The sequence below is a fragment of the Spermophilus citellus genome, assembly GCF_964194105.1.
Source record: "Spermophilus citellus genome assembly, chromosome: 6".
Classification (NCBI taxonomy): domain Eukaryota; kingdom Metazoa; phylum Chordata; class Mammalia; order Rodentia; family Sciuridae; genus Spermophilus; species Spermophilus citellus.
Genome location: NC_138187.1, coordinates 130,010,064 through 130,026,729, shown reverse-complemented (window position 1 = coordinate 130,026,729; position 16,666 = coordinate 130,010,064). Strand labels below are relative to the sequence as shown.

General features: G+C 45.3%; 1 protein-coding gene across 1 annotated transcript; it reads right to left on the bottom strand.

The window, feature by feature from the left end:
• Positions 1 to 3,985: 3,985 nt before the first annotated feature.
• Positions 3,986 to 16,615, bottom strand: CTSE (cathepsin E). The gene is made up of 9 exons (XM_081297101.1): positions 16,460 to 16,615; positions 15,672 to 15,828; positions 14,951 to 15,068; positions 13,876 to 13,994; positions 9,329 to 9,528; positions 7,695 to 7,817; positions 6,363 to 6,504; positions 6,171 to 6,269; positions 3,986 to 4,683 (listed from the first exon to the last, which is right to left on the bottom strand). Exons 1-9 carry the CDS (start codon positions 16,525 to 16,527, stop codon positions 4,519 to 4,521), a joined length of 1,191 nt encoding a protein of 396 aa, XP_081153227.1. The 5' UTR covers positions 16,528 to 16,615; the 3' UTR covers positions 3,986 to 4,518.
• Positions 16,616 to 16,666: the final 51 nt, after the last annotated feature.

Here is a 16,666-nt window from a genome sequence, read left to right as displayed (position 1 = left end):
GCTCCACCTAAAGGGAAGCGATCCCGGGTGGGTGAGATGCTGTGCCTGTGGTTGGCAGAAGAGAGAGCACACAGGTAGCCACAGAGTCCCAGCCGACCACCTCCCCAGCGTGGCCTGGTTCTTCACTGCTCTGAGCCTAACATCTTAACCCTCATGGAGAAGGGGCCACTCTGGGGAATGCACTGCATCTCTAGGAAGCAGAGAAGATTCCTTGCCAATGTCTTGGCTTGGCACAGAATCACGAGCCACCACACCTTGTAGATTCAAATAGCAATTCTTTATTCCCGAACTCACATTGGCCTCTACACACACGTTCTGGGGAAATCCCAGTTCTGTTGCCGCCCAATTCACTTACTCCACGAGGCTTTTTTCCAATCTCCTTTTAATCTCACGAGAACTCAACGGGAACAAGCAGCAGGAACACCCTAATCCCGGCAGCAATAATCTTCAACCTCCAACTTCCCTAAAACCCCTATTGTCTTAAACCTGGAACGCCCTAAACCCAAGGACCGGGATACTTCCTCAAACCTGATCAGCTCTAAACCCGAATTCGCCTTCCTTGAGCAAGGTCACCTTACATGCAATGTCAACAGCGAAATCCATTTAACATGGGGTACGCTAGCAAGGAAATTTCGATGCGTCATTTCTACTTGGCAATGGCCCTCAGCATCTCCCCCCTTCTGATTAATTAAACAACAAGCAATGTGGCTTAAGGACCGTGCCTGGTAGGTTGTCCAATTCAACATATGGTTCTTACCCGTCATGGGAAAACTGACCTTTAGGCGTCAGCCTTTGTCTTAGGTTGATACCACTGCAATCAGATCAACCCGTCATTGACTACCGGTCCAGCATTCAGCCATGCTTGTGGATAGGACTATGCACCAGTGGGGGGGTGAGGTTCTTGCCTCACCTCTGTTGGCCCCCAAATTTAGCCTTGGTGCCAGTGGGGGGGTGAGGTTCTTTGCCTCACCTCTGTTGGCCCCCAAATTTTAGACCATCACTAGTAGAAGGGAGGAAGATACAGAAATGCCACGACACCAAGCCAATTGACGGCTCCTTTGGAAAAATTGTGGCCCTCGGCAATTCCTGGCAGCAAAGTGCAAGTGAGGAGAAGGGGAAGGCGTGGTTCGGCTGTGGTGGCCCAGATGCAAATGCAGGAGTGAGGTCAAACTGAGGCAAGGCTCTAGAGAGCCCCACAAGTCCTGTCAGCTGGGATGTCATTTGACACCTAGCAAGGAGCCACTGGGAAGTTGGAGCAGGGGAAGATGGGATTAGAGCTGGGCTTCAGTAATATTGATCAATCAGGCCCTAGTGTGTAGACATGGACGTGAGGCTGGAATCAGAGCACCCATTAGAATGTTCTTGAAATATTTCTGGTGAAAAGCAATGCCTAGGGGGACAGGGACAAAGAACAAGTCATAGAAGTATTTTTTTTTGTGTGTGTGTGTGACTGAGCCAGTGGAGTCATTGTGAAGACAGAAGTCACCACCTGGTTTGGACACTTAGTTGATGTGATGATGTCATTGCTTTTGTCTTCAGGCTCCCTGATTAAGATTCAAAGCAACTTGGGGCTGGGGATGTGGCTCAAGCGGTGGCGCGCTTGCCTGGCATGCGTGCGGCCCGGGTTCGATCCTCAGCACCACATACAAACAAAGATGTTGTGTCCGCCGATAACTAAAAAATAAATGTTGAAGAATTCTCTCTCTCTCTCTCTCTCTCTCTCTCCTCTCTCACTCTATCTTTAAAAAAAAAAAAAAAAAAAGATTCAAAGCAACACTCAAAAGTCTTTTTATCTAGAGCCTCTGCCTTTTCTAGGATTCACCCTGAGACTGAGAGACTGTTCCCTGAAGAACACAGGCACAGAAGCTAGTTCGATGGTGGCAAAGACTCTTCACCATGATCCCACAAAGTGCTTCCTGTTACCAGGCCCATCTGACGACTCAGCAAACTGAGGTGTGCCTTCAACTAGCGCTGGGAGTCAAGTCCAGGCCTGCCTGCCTGCACAGCCTGTGAGGTCAGCAGCTCTGCCATAATGCTTTGGTAGCTAGTTTGGATCAGGCTGATTTTTAATTAACTCTAAATGTAATAATTTAGTTTGAAAAAAATCAGCCAGAAAAAAAGTAAAACAAAATAAAAAAGTAAGTACGGGTTGATCTGATTGCAGTGGTATCAACCTAAGACAAAGGCTGACGCCTAAAGGTCAGTTTTCCCATGACGGGTAAGACCTACTCTGCGGTAAACATTCTGAGCCAAATGATTTCACCCAGGTGGGCTCACTGGATCTATCCAAAGGCTCTGCAAAGTGTCTCAGAGGCACAAAGTCCTCATTTGAGGTCACCCAAGTGATGGGGGTGGGGCACAGATGCACATCCAGGTTGACTATCAATTCTTCAGCCTGGGGTGTTTTCCGTGACCCCTCCTGGTGCCCATAAGTGACAGCCAGGGCCTGCCCAGCTATGTTACAGGTTGCAGACTACCTGCCTTTGAACATGGCATAAAATTAATATTTATTGTACTAGATTGAACTAAACCCCAAATGGACCTTATGGACATTAAGAGGGGATTGGATGGATAAATAAATAGACACCATGGAGATGTTAGAAGAATGATATATCTGTGCTGACAGGGAATCTATTTTAAAAGAAAAGCAGTCTAGGGAAGGATATGTGGAGAATTGCTTCTTCTTCTTCTTTTTTTGTAGAAAGAGAAAGTTTTCTTACCAATAGCCATTTCTGTTTACATGTACAAGGAAAAAATAAAAGTGTTACAAAACAACTTCAAGCTGGTGAAAGTTGCCTGTAATACCAGAAGATCCCAAGTTCAAGGTCAGTCTGGGCAACTTGGTTTTCAAAACCAAAGTAAAACAAAACAACTACAACAAAAATCTTCAAATTTACACTAGCGCTTGAGGGGTAGGATCATGGAGCACTTGTGCATATTTTATAGTAAGAACAAAACTGAGGACACTTCTATCTGGAAAGTAGCAAAAATTAAAGAGAGGAAGAGAAAAATAAGTCATGTCTCATGGCAACAGAAACTACCAGAATAAGGATGTGCCTCGGGTCGGGATTCTCTGTGGTAGATTCCTCAGAATGGGCACTGGGGTCCCAAATGTGAAAAGGGCTTGCTCTCTCTCTCTTCTCTCCATCCCCTACATACTATGAAATATTTTCATTACAGCAAAAAAATATGGGCACACTGCAAGGAACGAGGACTTCTTGGGACAATGGCTAATGCCACTTGTGGAGCTGGAAGTGGGCATGATGCGCCAGAAAAGTTCACAGGAACTAACTTGAAGGGTCACCTGATGGCTCAATATGGGGTGATTTGAGCAACTAAAAATATCTTCAGTAAATTGAAACACACCAAAGATGTTTAGAATCCACTGGAATTTGCTATCACACCAGCTTATTGTTTTGACAATCGTTAAATAGATGAGGAAAATACCCTGCCCCAGAAAGTTATCTTTTTTCTATCTCATGGTGAGCTAGTGGTTGAGGAGGAAAGTTTGCAATTACAGAAGAATTCTAGCTAACAAATGCAGAAAAATAAATAGAAGTAGAGAAGTTCCTAATGATAGATAGAGTGGGTCTCAGTGATGATCATCAAAACCTCTAAAACCTGCAGGTGAGATGCTAAAGTCAATGGATGGCGAAGGCTGACAATTCCAATCCCACGTGTCAGTCTTAAACCACCAATGGAGAGGCACACAGCTGTATCTGCCTCCTGATGGAATACAACGAGAAGCGCCTAGCCCCATCCATGAAGTGTTTTGCCATGAACTCAGGCCTCCAGATCTAAGCACCATTCTGTAGAAAAGATGGGCTCAGAGACCCATGTTAAATGACACCTTTGAATTTCCACCAGCAAAACTCCGAATATGGTCAATTCTATAGAAGAAAAGAGACATTTCAAATGAATGCAATTTGTGGATCTTGTTTGAATGCTGATACAAACAAGCCAACTGTAAAAATGGTCACACATTTAGGAGGCAATGAGAGATATCTGAATCACAATTGGATGTGTGAGGATGATAGAAATATTTATGGATAAAATGATGTGATTCTTGGAATTTGTTTCAAAATAATCCAGGTTTGTGGAGCTAGAGAGAGAAGTGGATGGTGATATGGATGAAGGGGTCCTGGCCATGTGTGGATACGTTGGTAAAGTTGGGTGGGGTGTGTAGGGACTTACTGGACCACAACCTCTGCTGTGTATGTGTTTGGAGATTTCTGTGATAAAAATTCAACAAAAAAAAAAGCAATAAAGAATATGGACTCACAACTTAATTCTTCTGCCACGATGGTGGTTGATTTGGTGTGTGTGTGTGTGTGTGTGTGAAGTGTGAGGTTGTGTATGTGTGTGTGTGTGCTCTCATGCTCCATTTGTCCTAATTCAAGTTGCAATTCTGGGAACAACTGTTTTCTGTGGGAAAGGCCCTGCTGACAGGTGTAGAGAATGCCCTAACCTCACAGGCCCGGGGGTTGCCAGGTAGACAGGCAGAGACACGAGCCCTGCTCAAGGGACTGCTGGGGCGAGCCCCACGCGGTTATTTCCACGATCAAAGACTGAGTAAAACTGCCGAATGAAGACATCGCCCAGGATCCAGAGAGGCCCAGATGGAGGCTGGATGTCGAGTCCTTGAAAGCCACTGCTGCACAACTTCATTCCATCCACAAAGTCCTGAGGTCACAATGAAGTATGTCAATGAAATGCAGGAGAAGAGGGGAGCAGTGCCGCCCCCATTTTCGCTGGTGGATCCATCCTCCCACTTCATATAATCCTAGCCCAGTTTGCTCAGTGAAGTATTTGTTTGCACAAGTTCACTCATCTATGTTCTACAACTTCGAGAACTGCTTGTCTGCCAGGCGGGCACCTTCACACCACCATCGTTTGACAGTTAGAAAAACTGAAACCTTATTGCATGTCCAGAAAAACAAAAGGCTTGGCACTAGAAGACCCTGATTTAAATCCTGGTTCCTTTAGTTTCCTGTAAAGCTCAAGTTCATTTTTTTTTAGGGAGACAGATTACACTGTAAATGTAACCTAACCACTGCTATTTTCTTATTGATGTTCTCGGAGGAATCACTTGAGTGAGCTTTTTAAAAAACGGAGCAGGGAGGCTTCCACTGTTCTGTGAGAAGAGTACAACCCCTGCCCCCCGACCTAAAGCTCATGTGTAAAACAATGCAGGAAGGTTCAGAGGAGAAATGATTGGGTTGTGAGAGTCTTAACCCAATCAGTGACTTAATCCCCAGATAGGGATTAACGGGATGGTAACTGAGGCAGCTAGGGTGTGGCTGGAGGTGGTAGGCATTGGGGGTGTGACTCTGGGGTGTATATTTGTATCCGGCAAGTGGAGAGCTCTCTCTCTCTCTCTCTGCTTCCTGATCATCATGTGAGCTGCTTCCCTCTGCCACACTCATCCTTCATGTTGTTCTGCCTCATCTCGAGCCCAGAGGAATGCAGTCGACTTCTGTGGACTGAGACCTCTGCAACTGTGATCCCTCAAATAAACTTTTCCTCCTCTACAATTGTTCTGGTCAGGTCTTTTAATCACAGCAGCGAACAAGCTGACTAAAACAGTTGCCAAAGAATTGCAATGTTGGAAATCTAGGCCAGTGGTGGTGGAAGGGACTCTAGGTTTCCAAAATGCCTAGGAATTTCCTTTCTACCCTGCCCTCCACACTTGAGAGTCTACTGCAATAAAGACATTTTCTTGGTTGCTGAGGAATGTGAATTTGAATGTTAGATAAACCTCATTCTGTACCCCTCCCCCAAGCAACTCATATGTTGAACCTTTTACCTAACCCCAAGAGTCTCAATATTCTCATTTATACAATGGGATAATAGCTGTCGTCAGACTTAGTGGTCGAGGGGATTCAAACTGTCAGTGGATAAATCCCAAGGAACAATATCAGAAAACCCCCTCCGTGGCTTGCCTAAGGTTCATGGCTATTTCATGGCAGAAGTGGAAATGAGAACTAGTCCAGTGGAGTTGCCATCATAGAAACTGTGTCCCTATTGGGGGGGACTGGCACATCAGGACAGGACAATGTGGGAGGGGGCTTGGGGTACATGTAGCTAAGTGCAGGCGACTGTTGACAAGAGGAAGTGGCAGGCTTGTGGGCAAGGCCCTGTGACTTGCAGAAAAAGGAAATGGAGCTTACCAGCAGCGTGTAGGCAGTTGGGCTGAGGGTGTAGGAGACGCCGTTGATGATGAAAGTGATATCTGGCATGTCGCTGAGGTTGGCACACTCCACGGTGTACTAAAACAGAGCACAGGGACCCACTCAGAGGCTGCCCATTTCCCAGGAGAAGGCTGGACTCTCCTGCTCCTCTCCCCTCCCCACCCCACTCACCTCTCCATCCATGGGCGCTGCCCCAATGGCCTCCTGCAGCTGCTTGATCTTGTGGGAAGGGCCAGTGATGAGGGAGGTCCCTGTGTCCACAATGGCCTGGCAGCCCTCAGAGCAGAATGTCACAGTGTCTCCCACCAGGATTCTGAGGGCAAAGGGATCATCATCAGCCCTGCTTCCCTGGGTCCCCAGCACCTCTGCTCCCTGTAGGGCTCTTTATTGTACCAGAGCACTTGACGATGCCCATTTTAATCTCCCATCACATCACATGGGTGTTTAATCATCTCAATCTCCCTCTCTCTCTCTCTCTCTCTCTCTCTCTCTCTCGCCTGAGTTCCATAGTAAGAAATACACTGACTTTTTTTGTGGGGGGTACCAGGGATTAAACTCAGGGGCACTAGACCACTGAGCCACATCCCCAGCCCTATTTTGGGTTTTTTATTTAGAGACAGGGTCTCACTGAATTGCTTAGTGCCTCAATTTTGCTGAGGCTGGCTTTGAACTCACGATCTTCCTGCCTCAGCCTCCCGAGCCACTGGGATTATAGGCGTGTGCCATTGCGGCCCGGCAACACTTACTGCTTGATGTAACACACATACAATTGAAGGGCACTCTGATATTTCCTATTGTATTACATTTCATTAACAACTGCAGGTCAGGATCCCCGACAATGATGTCATGGCCCGTCAGTAGGTACATCCCCACAGTCTGAAAGGGCCTCAGTAGACGGTGAGTATCTTGGTTTTTCTACTCTTTGGTACCAAGCAGAACCTGATACTTGAATGATACTTCTTTGAATTCCTGTCTAGCACGGCTCCAGGTACACAGCAGGCATCTAGTTGTACTTCCCCATTTCTCCACACCCATGTATTGTACTGGTTTTTAAGGTTCAGTTTCAACTCTACTCCCTCCATGAAACCCTTGAGGGATCTCCAGAGAGGAGCTGTCCTGCCCTGTTTGCTGGGCCTCTTTGGTGACTCCTCCTTGGCAGCCCTGACCATTTCCACTTTATGTGGTAGCTATTTGTGTGACTGTCTTTGCACCCCCATGTCCCTCCGGCCTTGCCTTATGTGTCAATTAACGTTGAGCCAACATAGGGCAGCAGGCGGCATGTTGGTACTGGCTGTCTGTTGAATGAGAGGTGCACCCCACATACAAGGAACGAAGCTGCTTCTGTCCCTGGTCACTAACTCCTCTTCCTGTACCTTTGCTCAGTATCTCCACACCTTCAAACCACACCTTCCGCTCCTAATGACCGGCAGTGTCACTCAATTTGAGTTGTGTCTGTTTTGAGTTCTACCGCCAAGCGGCCGCCACTTCATGGAGGATACTCACTTATCCAGCGCAATCTGCCAGTAGGCTTGCTTGGTGACCGGGACCCAATTCAGGCTCCCGGAGAAATGAGAGCTGTCATAGCCTCCGAACGTCAGCTCACTACTTGAGCCACCTTGTGGGTCACTATATGGAGAGAAAGGCAAATTGTTAAGGAAGGGCCCCATGAGGAAACTGAGGCTCTGGGAGAGGAAGCCATGCAGGTGGTAGGATTTATATCCAGGCTGGTCTGACTGCAGGGCCCTTGCTATTGCCCTTCACTGCTCACTTGTTCCTGGGACAGAGGGAGCAGGAAGCCCTGCAGGGGAAAGCTCAGGTGCCCAGACAGCCTGCCTGTCCTACGGTTCTGCCCAGGCCTGTCCTGACTGCAGCCATGCTGGGGATGAAGATGAAGCACAACCTGGGAGGGGGAGCTCAGAACTTTTCATGTGGGACGAGGAAACAGGGAAAATGGGCTTATGTTGGATCAGGGTGAACTCAAGCCAGGCTTACCCGGGAAGGAGTCAGAGGGGTAAGAAATCTCCATTCCATATAGGGAGGATGAGATGACCGCCCACAAGCCCCTGGCAAGAGTACCCAGAGGCACATAAGCCTCAGGACCTCTTCAACTATAATGCATAAAGTTTTTGCTTTTTTTTTGGTACTGAGGATTGAACCCAGGGTCGCTTTACCACTGAGCCACATCCCCAGCCCTTTTTATTTTTTATTTTAAGACAGGGTCTTGCTAAGTTGCTTAGAGCCTCACTAAGTTGCTAAGACTGGCCTCAAATTTATAATCCTCCTGCCTCAGCTTCCCAAATCGCTGGAATTACAGGCATAAGCCACTATACCCAGCTACCATGTCTAAAGTTTTATTTAATTGTGGTAATATATGCAGATAGCATAAAACTTCCCATCTTAACCATTTTTTTGAGTGCTCAATTCAAAAGAGTCAAATACTCTCACATTGTTGCCAAACCAACCTGCAGAACTCTTTCAATCTGCAGAATGAGACTCCATGTATCCTCCTTCCTCCTCCTCCAGCCCCTGGCAACCTCCATCATACTTTCTGTCTCTATGCTTTTGACAGCTCTAGGTACCCTATGCCAGTGGAATCATATAGGATCTATCTTACTGTGACTGGTTTATTTCACCTAGCATACTGTCCTTGAGTTTAATCCATGTTGTAGCAATTTCCTTCCTTTTTAATACTGAATAATCTTCCATGCTATGGACAGACAATGTTTTGCTCATCTGTTAGCAGGCAATTCTTTTCTTGTCAGTTCACTTTGTAAATTTGTTCCTGCCTCCCCCAACTCTGAGGATTGGTTTTATTTTATTGTGCCACAGTGTCTAACATTATGCCCAGCATGTAATAGGAAGTTGATATTTATGGACTAAAAAATAAGTCAATTCTAGAGATCCTTAAATTCAATAATTGCTGTAGAATTTACAAAGCGCTTGTCACAGCTACTTTATGAAGCAAACCCCATTTCTTCAGAATCCAGAGAGGTTAAATGTTTTGCCCAAGATCACACAGCTGACAACAGGCCAAGCAAGGGATCCAAGTCAGCTCTTTTGGCCACTAAGTCTGGGGCACCATGTTGTCTTCCTGTAGTTGTTACTGGCCTTAACTGGGTGGGCTTGATGGGCCTTACCTGCTCATGTAGACAGAAAATATGGGCAGATCCACTAGGTTCTGGGCCATCATGTTGTCAAATACTGGAGTCACACCTCCAGCAGCCAAGGAAGGGTATCCCAAACCCAGGATTCCATCAAACTCTGCATTCACAAAGGTCTGGCCGGGCTCTTTGACACTTTCTCCAAACTGCTGGCCAATCACAGTCAGTCCTCCTACCTGCAGGGAGAAAGCCCATAGGAAAACTGCAGAGGGGCTGGCTGGCAAAGGTTTTCGGACCCCTGCATCCTCCTGAAGCTACTTCCCTTCTCAACTTTCCTTAGTAAAATAGGCACAAAGATTTCTGGGCTGAAGGTACTGGAAATTGAAATCAGGGGTGCTTAACTACTGAGACACATCCCCATCCTTTTTTTTGTGTGTGTGTGTTTTATTTAGAGACGAGGTTTCACTGAGTTGCTTGGGGCCTCGCTAAATCACTGAGGCTGGCTTTGAACTTGCTATCCTCCCAAGCCACTTCTAGGATTACAGTCGTGTATCACCACACCCAGCTAAGATATTTTTTTTGCATTTACTTAATTTCTTTTGTGCAAATTTAATTGAAGTAAATAAAGTACAGATATAATAAGTATTCCATGGTATAACATATCACCATATTTATCTATTCTACCACTGATGGATATTTGAGTTGTTTCCTGTATTTGACTATTACTAATGGTGCTGGTTGTATACATCTTTTGGCAAATACATGCATGTTTTTCTGTTGGATATAGACCTGGGAATAAAATCACAAGATTACAGGGAATACAAGTTTAATGCATGAGTAAATAGGAAAAAGAGTTTTTCATAATCATGGTACCTATTGATATTTCCACTACTAATATTTTGGGAATTCCAATTGCTCAATATCCTCACTAACACTAGTTATTTCCTGTCTTTTCCATTTTAATTTTCTAGTTGATGTGCAGGGGGTTTAACTGTGGTTTTAATTTGTATTTTCTGGTAATTAATACAATTGAACACTTGGATATCCCCTTTTATAAAGTGAGCTATGGTTATTTTCTTGTTGATATATTCCAGAATCAAGTCCTTTCTTGTTAATTACAAAAATCTTCTCCCAGACTGTGAGTGGTGCTTTTACCCTCTTAATAACATCCTAAGTTGAGTAACAGAATATATGAATTTCAATGCAGTCAAGTCAATTTTTTCCTTTAGTACTAGTGAGTTTTATAACTTGTTTCAGAGAATTATTTCACCCTGAGGTCATGAAAATATTTTCCTGTTTTCTACTAAAACTTTTATTGTATTATGTTTTACATTTAGATCTATAATCTACCTAAGGTTCATGAATCTCAGAGTGACCTAGCACTATTTAATGATATAATAATATACCATTATTTCCTCCGCATTCTGCCGTAACATGTTCAACATAAGTCAGGTGATTGTTTAGGCAGTTTCTGTTGCATTTGTCCATTTTCTTAATCCTGTGCCAATACTAAATTACTATGGTTTTATAATAATATTTGGCATTGTTTTCCTTCATCAAAATTATCTTGGTGTATTACATTATATTCATATACATGTTAGAATCAGCTTATTAATTTCTAATAAAAATTTCTGCTGTTTTGATTGGGATAAGATTGGATAAATAGATAAATTTGGAAAATTTAGACTTCTTTATAAAACTGAGTCATTCAATCTGTGGGAATAGTTTATCTTTCAATTTATGCAGACCTTTTAATTTCATTCAGTAATGTTTTAAAGTTTTAGACTACATTCTTTGTTAAATTTACTTCAAGATAGTTGATGTTTTTTGATGGGATTAATAGTGCCATTAACAAACCATATTTATTGCTTTTTTCCTGCTTTATAGAAATGCAAATTATTTTTTGTATGTTGGCCTCATTTCCTGAAACTTCACAAAGTTCAGTTATTAATCCCAACATTATACTTGTTGATAGTTTTGGATTTTATATATATATATATATATATATATATATATATATAATATTATCATATGTTAATGATAAGACTATTTCTTCCTTTTTTGTCTTAATTATCTGGATTTTTTTTCTTGCCTTATTGCATTGGCTAGAATCTTCAGCACAATGTTGAATACAGACAGTAAAAATGAACTAAACAGAATCAAATAGTGATTCTATTTGTCTCATTCATGATCTCAGGGAGAAGTCTCTCAACAATTTACCATGAAGTGTAAAGTTTGCTGTGGGCTTCTTTGTTAGATGTTCTATAACAGATTAAGGAAGTTGCTTTATATTCTAGTTTTCTAAGAGTTTCTTTTTTTAAGTCATGAATAGATATTGAATTTTATCAGTTGAGAAAATCATATGACCTTTCTTTTTTTATTCTTAGTTGATTAATTTTAGGGAGAAATGACTTTTGGTTGGGATATATTATCCCTTTATATATTACAAGATTTTATTTGCTAGTATATAGGACATTGGCATCTATATTCACAGGAGAGAAATTGGTCTGTACTTCTAATTCTTATAATATCCTTTTCAAGTTTTGAATTAACTTATTCTGTTCTCATAAAATGACTTATGAAGTATTTCTTCATTATGAATTTTCTGTTCTTGATAGCTTCTATTTTAAATGTCCACAGGATCTTTATTAATGTCCTCTTCTTCATTTCTAATATTTCTAAGTTGTATTTTCTTTCATTTTTCTTGACTAATTGTGCTAGGATCCACATTGGTGGGATCCACATTGCTCTCTCACTGTCCTAGTCCCTTGATGATGGGGGTGTCCTGCAACAAAAATTTTTTATTGCTCCTTGAAAAGAGTTAATTCTTGGCTTTGTTGATTTTCTATGTAATCTGACTTTTCTATTTCATTGATATCCTGTTGGTCTCTTTACTATTTCTTCCCTCTTGCTTTCTTTAGGTTTGATTTGCTGTTGCTTCTTGATAGTTTTCTTGTTTATCTTTTACTTGAAACAGAAGCTTAATTCATTAATTTTTAACCTTTTCTAATACATGCATTTCAGATTATAGTTGTCCCTTTAAGAACTGCATTAGCTAGCTATATCTATGAACTTTACTGTGGTGTGCGTACACACACATACACACATACACACACACGAGATGGAGTATATTTAGATATTTGACTATATGCAATTGTAGATGTCGGCTAGCAGCATACCTTAGAACATTGTTTCTGTCTTAGTGCTATAGCTTGAAGTCTACAGTTTGGGCAGCAGAAAGGGAAGACTGATGTCAAGTGGAAATAGAATCAATTGGAACCTTCAAGGATGAGGGTGGACTAGGACCCACATTGCTGTCTCACTGTCCCAACCACTTGATGATGGGAGTGTCCTGCAGCAAAAGCTGACACTCCTTTTCACAGAGGAGAACATGCACCTGCCCTGGAGCAAGAAGCACTGGAGGAATAAGCAACCCAGGCTGGAGATGCTGTGGCACCAACCAGGTGAACCAGCTCATGAGTGCAAGCTGTGGACTAGAATTCTCCTCTTTTTGCCAATTTCAATGGAAATGGTTTCAATGGAAAACACAGTGTATTATTTTATCTCTGTGTTTTATATGTACATATTTTGACATACAAAGTGTTTTTCTGCTTCTGTTTTCCACTTAATAATATACCCCATCCGCTTAGAAGTGATTTTATTTTAAAATCAGGGATTAAAGCCAGGGACACTTAACCAATGAGCCACATCCCCAGGCCTTTTTATATTTTATTTTCAGATAGGATCTTGCTAAGTTGCTTAGGGTCTTGCTATGTTGCTGAGGCTGGCTTCGAACTTGTGATATTTTTGCCTCAGTCTCCTGAGCTACTGGGATTATAGGCATGCATCTGGCTTTTAGAACAGATGTTCATGAAGGCTAGCCCCTGCTGCTCTTAGATAGTTCTTACTAGATAGTAAGAACTTACATAGTATCTTAGAACTGAAACTACAGTCATCAGGAGTTGGTGACCTTTATTTTCCAAGGCGTAGGCCTAGACCACTGCCCATAAGCCTGTACGAAGTAGCCCTGCAGGACCAGGACCCTGCTGGTTCTCTGTCCTCACATCATTCTGAGTCCCACGGTTTTGGAAGCCCTACGATCTTTGGCCAGAGGGAGTTGAAGGAGCAACCTGTGCAACCTAGGCCCTTTGTTTTGATATCTGGATTCTTCCTGGTCTCCGCAGCTGGACTCCACCTCAGACTTTGCCCAACCCTAGCAGCATCCCTTGGCTTGGACTCCTTTGCCTTTCAGGATGGAGGCCTGGTCTTGTCTCCTCAGACCCTCTGCAGACGGGTGGTCCAGCCCTACCAGCAGTCTTTATGCTCTGGGCATAATTTCCCCTGGGAGCTCCCTGACCTGTCCCTCTAGGGCCCAGAGAGCTGACACTGACACACTGCCACCATCTCTGGTGGGGAGGGCTGCTCCCCTGCCTGCCAGGCTTCCCCCTTTCCCTAAATCCAGCCTCACTCCCTCTTTCCACCTCTTCCTGAAGCAGACCTGAAACTGCACCCCAAGTCCTCCCAACAATGTTCCATCTCAAGTTTCTGGCCAAGAGAGAAGGAGACACAGGAATTGTACTCACAGTGACTTGGTCGGCTCCGATGATCCCAGACAAGCTCCCGGTCCCATACTGAATGGAGAAAGAAGTGCCCAGCTCACTGTATGTGTTGGACTGGGAAGGGTGGAACACAGGGTGTGACTCTGGAAAGCAAGGGTACAGTCACTGCCCTCATCCCTGCCCTAGAGATGTGCCGTCTCTTCCCTCAGCTCCCAACACGGAACGGGCACCCCCAGAAAAGCTGACCATGGCCCTTCCTAGTGAGCCTACTTGGAGATGTGGCTTAATTGGGGAGCAAATAGTTGTCCCTGGGCAAACCTGACTGCCCGCAATGACCTCATGAGGCACACCTAGATAAGTGCCATTTATCAGGCGCCAACAGCAGTCTCAGCCAGTTGGTGTGGGGCAGAGCCTGGACTTCAAAAGAAACTCAGGGATAAACAATCACCACTCCAGCAAAGTACTCCTGATTCTGCCCAACCTTGGGGATAACCTGGGTCAGGGTTTCCAGTGACAGAGGAGGTTCTCTAGAACTTGCCCCACACAGACTAAGACATTTTTCTTTATGTCTGTCTTCTTTTTTCAGTTTTCACTGAAACTGCTGAGTTACCTCTGGGCAAATGGACACACCCATGCCATTGTGACCCACAGCCCCACCTCTGGGGAAGAAGGGCCACCAAATCTTCTCGAAGTAGGTGAACTGTTTGTACTTAGAAACTACAGTCATCAGGAGTTGCTGACCTTTATTTTTCAAGGTGTAGAGTCAGTCAAATGGAACTTTCTCCCATGTTCTTTTGGTGTTCCAGGGGAAGTGAGTCATAAAATCGAAGTTTTATCTTTTCAATGGCTAGGGTTCTCCCTCCTAATTCTGACCAGTATGAAGTTGTTATCATAGATAGCAACCGCATTTTCTTTCTCTCCCTGGCCCAGCCCTGTTTGAGCTGTAAGCAGTGCCAGACAGACCCAGAGAAGGGGAGGGGAAACTCGGTGTGGCAGGGATAGCCAGTTTCTGGAACCCCTTGTTCCCCAACCCCAGAGTACCTGGCGTCCCAGGACTGGACCCCAGTCATCTCCCACGAGGGCTCCTGTCCCCACTTACTGCAGGCTGGGCTGGTGCAGTACACAGAGGGGACCCAGAGATTGGAGGAGCCAGTGTCAAAGATGACAGTGAAGTTCTGTGGTGGGGAGCCAATGGAGATAGTGCCAAAGTATTCTACCTGCAAGGAGGAGAGAGGGAAGGAGTATGAGTGGAGGGCAGGGGCCACCAAGGGACCAAGGTAGAGTGTCTAGGGCCCGAGCAGAGGGGACAATGGACTGGCGCTTACAGAGCCTAGGAGATGGGATGGCTGGGAAATAAAAGAAGCAGAGGAAAGGTCATGAAGGAGGAAGATCTCTGAGATCGAGGAACTGGGAGATGTGGGACCCTGCAGCCCCCAGGCACTTTGTTTGATTTTACTTGTATTTTCTGGATTCCTAACTTTGTAGCGAGGCAGGGGAGGCAGGAGCAGCTCCACATTAGGGATCAGGGCACCGGCTGGGAGAAGTCAAGTACTTTGCCTAAGGGCATAGTTAGTAAGCTGCCCAGCAGAAGTGGGCTCCTTCCATTTGGGATGCCTGCATCCTTATCTCTTCCCTCCTGCAGAGAGCTCTACTCATTCCAGCCTTTCTACAAAGTCCACAGAGACCCAGGGGACCAGTCCTTATGAATACCCAAACCAAGAAGTCCATAGTGACCTTCAACACTGCTGAAATGGCCCTGTAATGCCCTGAGGCTGAGCCCTCCTCCCCTCTCTCCGGGCCCCATCCCCAAGATGCCTCACATCCAAGTAGTTGATGAGGGGCTCGTTGGTGCCCTGGTCCTTGGTGCAGGACTCGGTGAACTGGATCATGTCCAAGTTCTGGGATTTCCAGAACTCGGAGAGCTGGCCCCGGGCCCGCAGCTTCTTCCGGAGGGACTGGTGCCTCTTGAGGGCCACCCTGAAGACGAAGCCCCATGTGAGGAGAGGACGCAGTTCTACCTCCCTCTCCTCCCCTCCCCCGCCCCCCCTTGCCTCTGTTCAGAGGTCAACTAGGAACTGACACAAGAGCAGAGCCGCAAGGCTAGGGTGCAGCCAGAATCAGCACCTCCTCTGCCTCCAGCCAGGCAGCCTCATCTCTGCCCTGAGACTCTCAGAATCTTGCAGTGGAAAGGCTCTCCCTCCTGGACACAGGCTCTTTGAGATCTAGGAACTGGGAGATGTGGGACCCCCCATAGCATAACATGAGCTGCATCAAAACTGATTTAAAGGGACAGAAAAACTGGGTGGCAGTCATGGTTGGCCTCTTGTGGGGGGTACTAGAGGGTTTTGAGCAATAAACCACAAGGGCAAGTTTTTGCTCTATGGTGGCAGAGGAGTTCCCCAGGGCTAAGGGCAGGTGCCTCTGGAGCTCATTAGAAGCCACACACAAAGTGGCCACTGGACACCTTTCCCATGGATCCCCATGGTCCTCAGTTTCTCTACATTTCCCATAAGCTGTCCTCCCCCAGGGCAGCCCAGAGCTGGGCTGGGGTTGGGGATGCAGGCAGGGGCTGTGCCAGTAGAACTCAGTGCCGGGGACACCGCCTCACCTATGAAGGGCTCCTTGGGCCTGTCCCAGGTCGAGAAGCACGAGCAGCAGCAGGAGGAGGGTTTTCATTGTGGTCCAACCAGCAGCTTCTCTCTCTTCCCACTGGAGTCTGCTTCACCCTCTCCTTCCTTCTCTCACACAGAGTGAGGACAGAGTGTGTTAAATGGGCCGTGAGCTGGCTGTTGAATTGGGGAAACAATTCTCCCCA

Bases quoted from the DNA above. Each gene is read 5' to 3' on its own strand.
- CTSE (XM_081297101.1), bottom strand. From the start codon at position 16,527: ATGAAAACCCTCCTCCTGCTGCTGCTCGTGCTTCTCGACCTGGGACAG. The intron at 15,829-16,459 runs GTGAGGCGGTGT...CTTCGTCTTCAG, and splicing joins GCCCAAGGAGCCCTTCATAG to GGTGGCCCTCAAGAGGCACC. The intron at 6,505-7,694 runs GTGAGTATCCTC...CTTTGCCCTCAG, and splicing joins TGGCAGATTGCGCTGGATAA to AATCCTGGTGGGAGACACTG.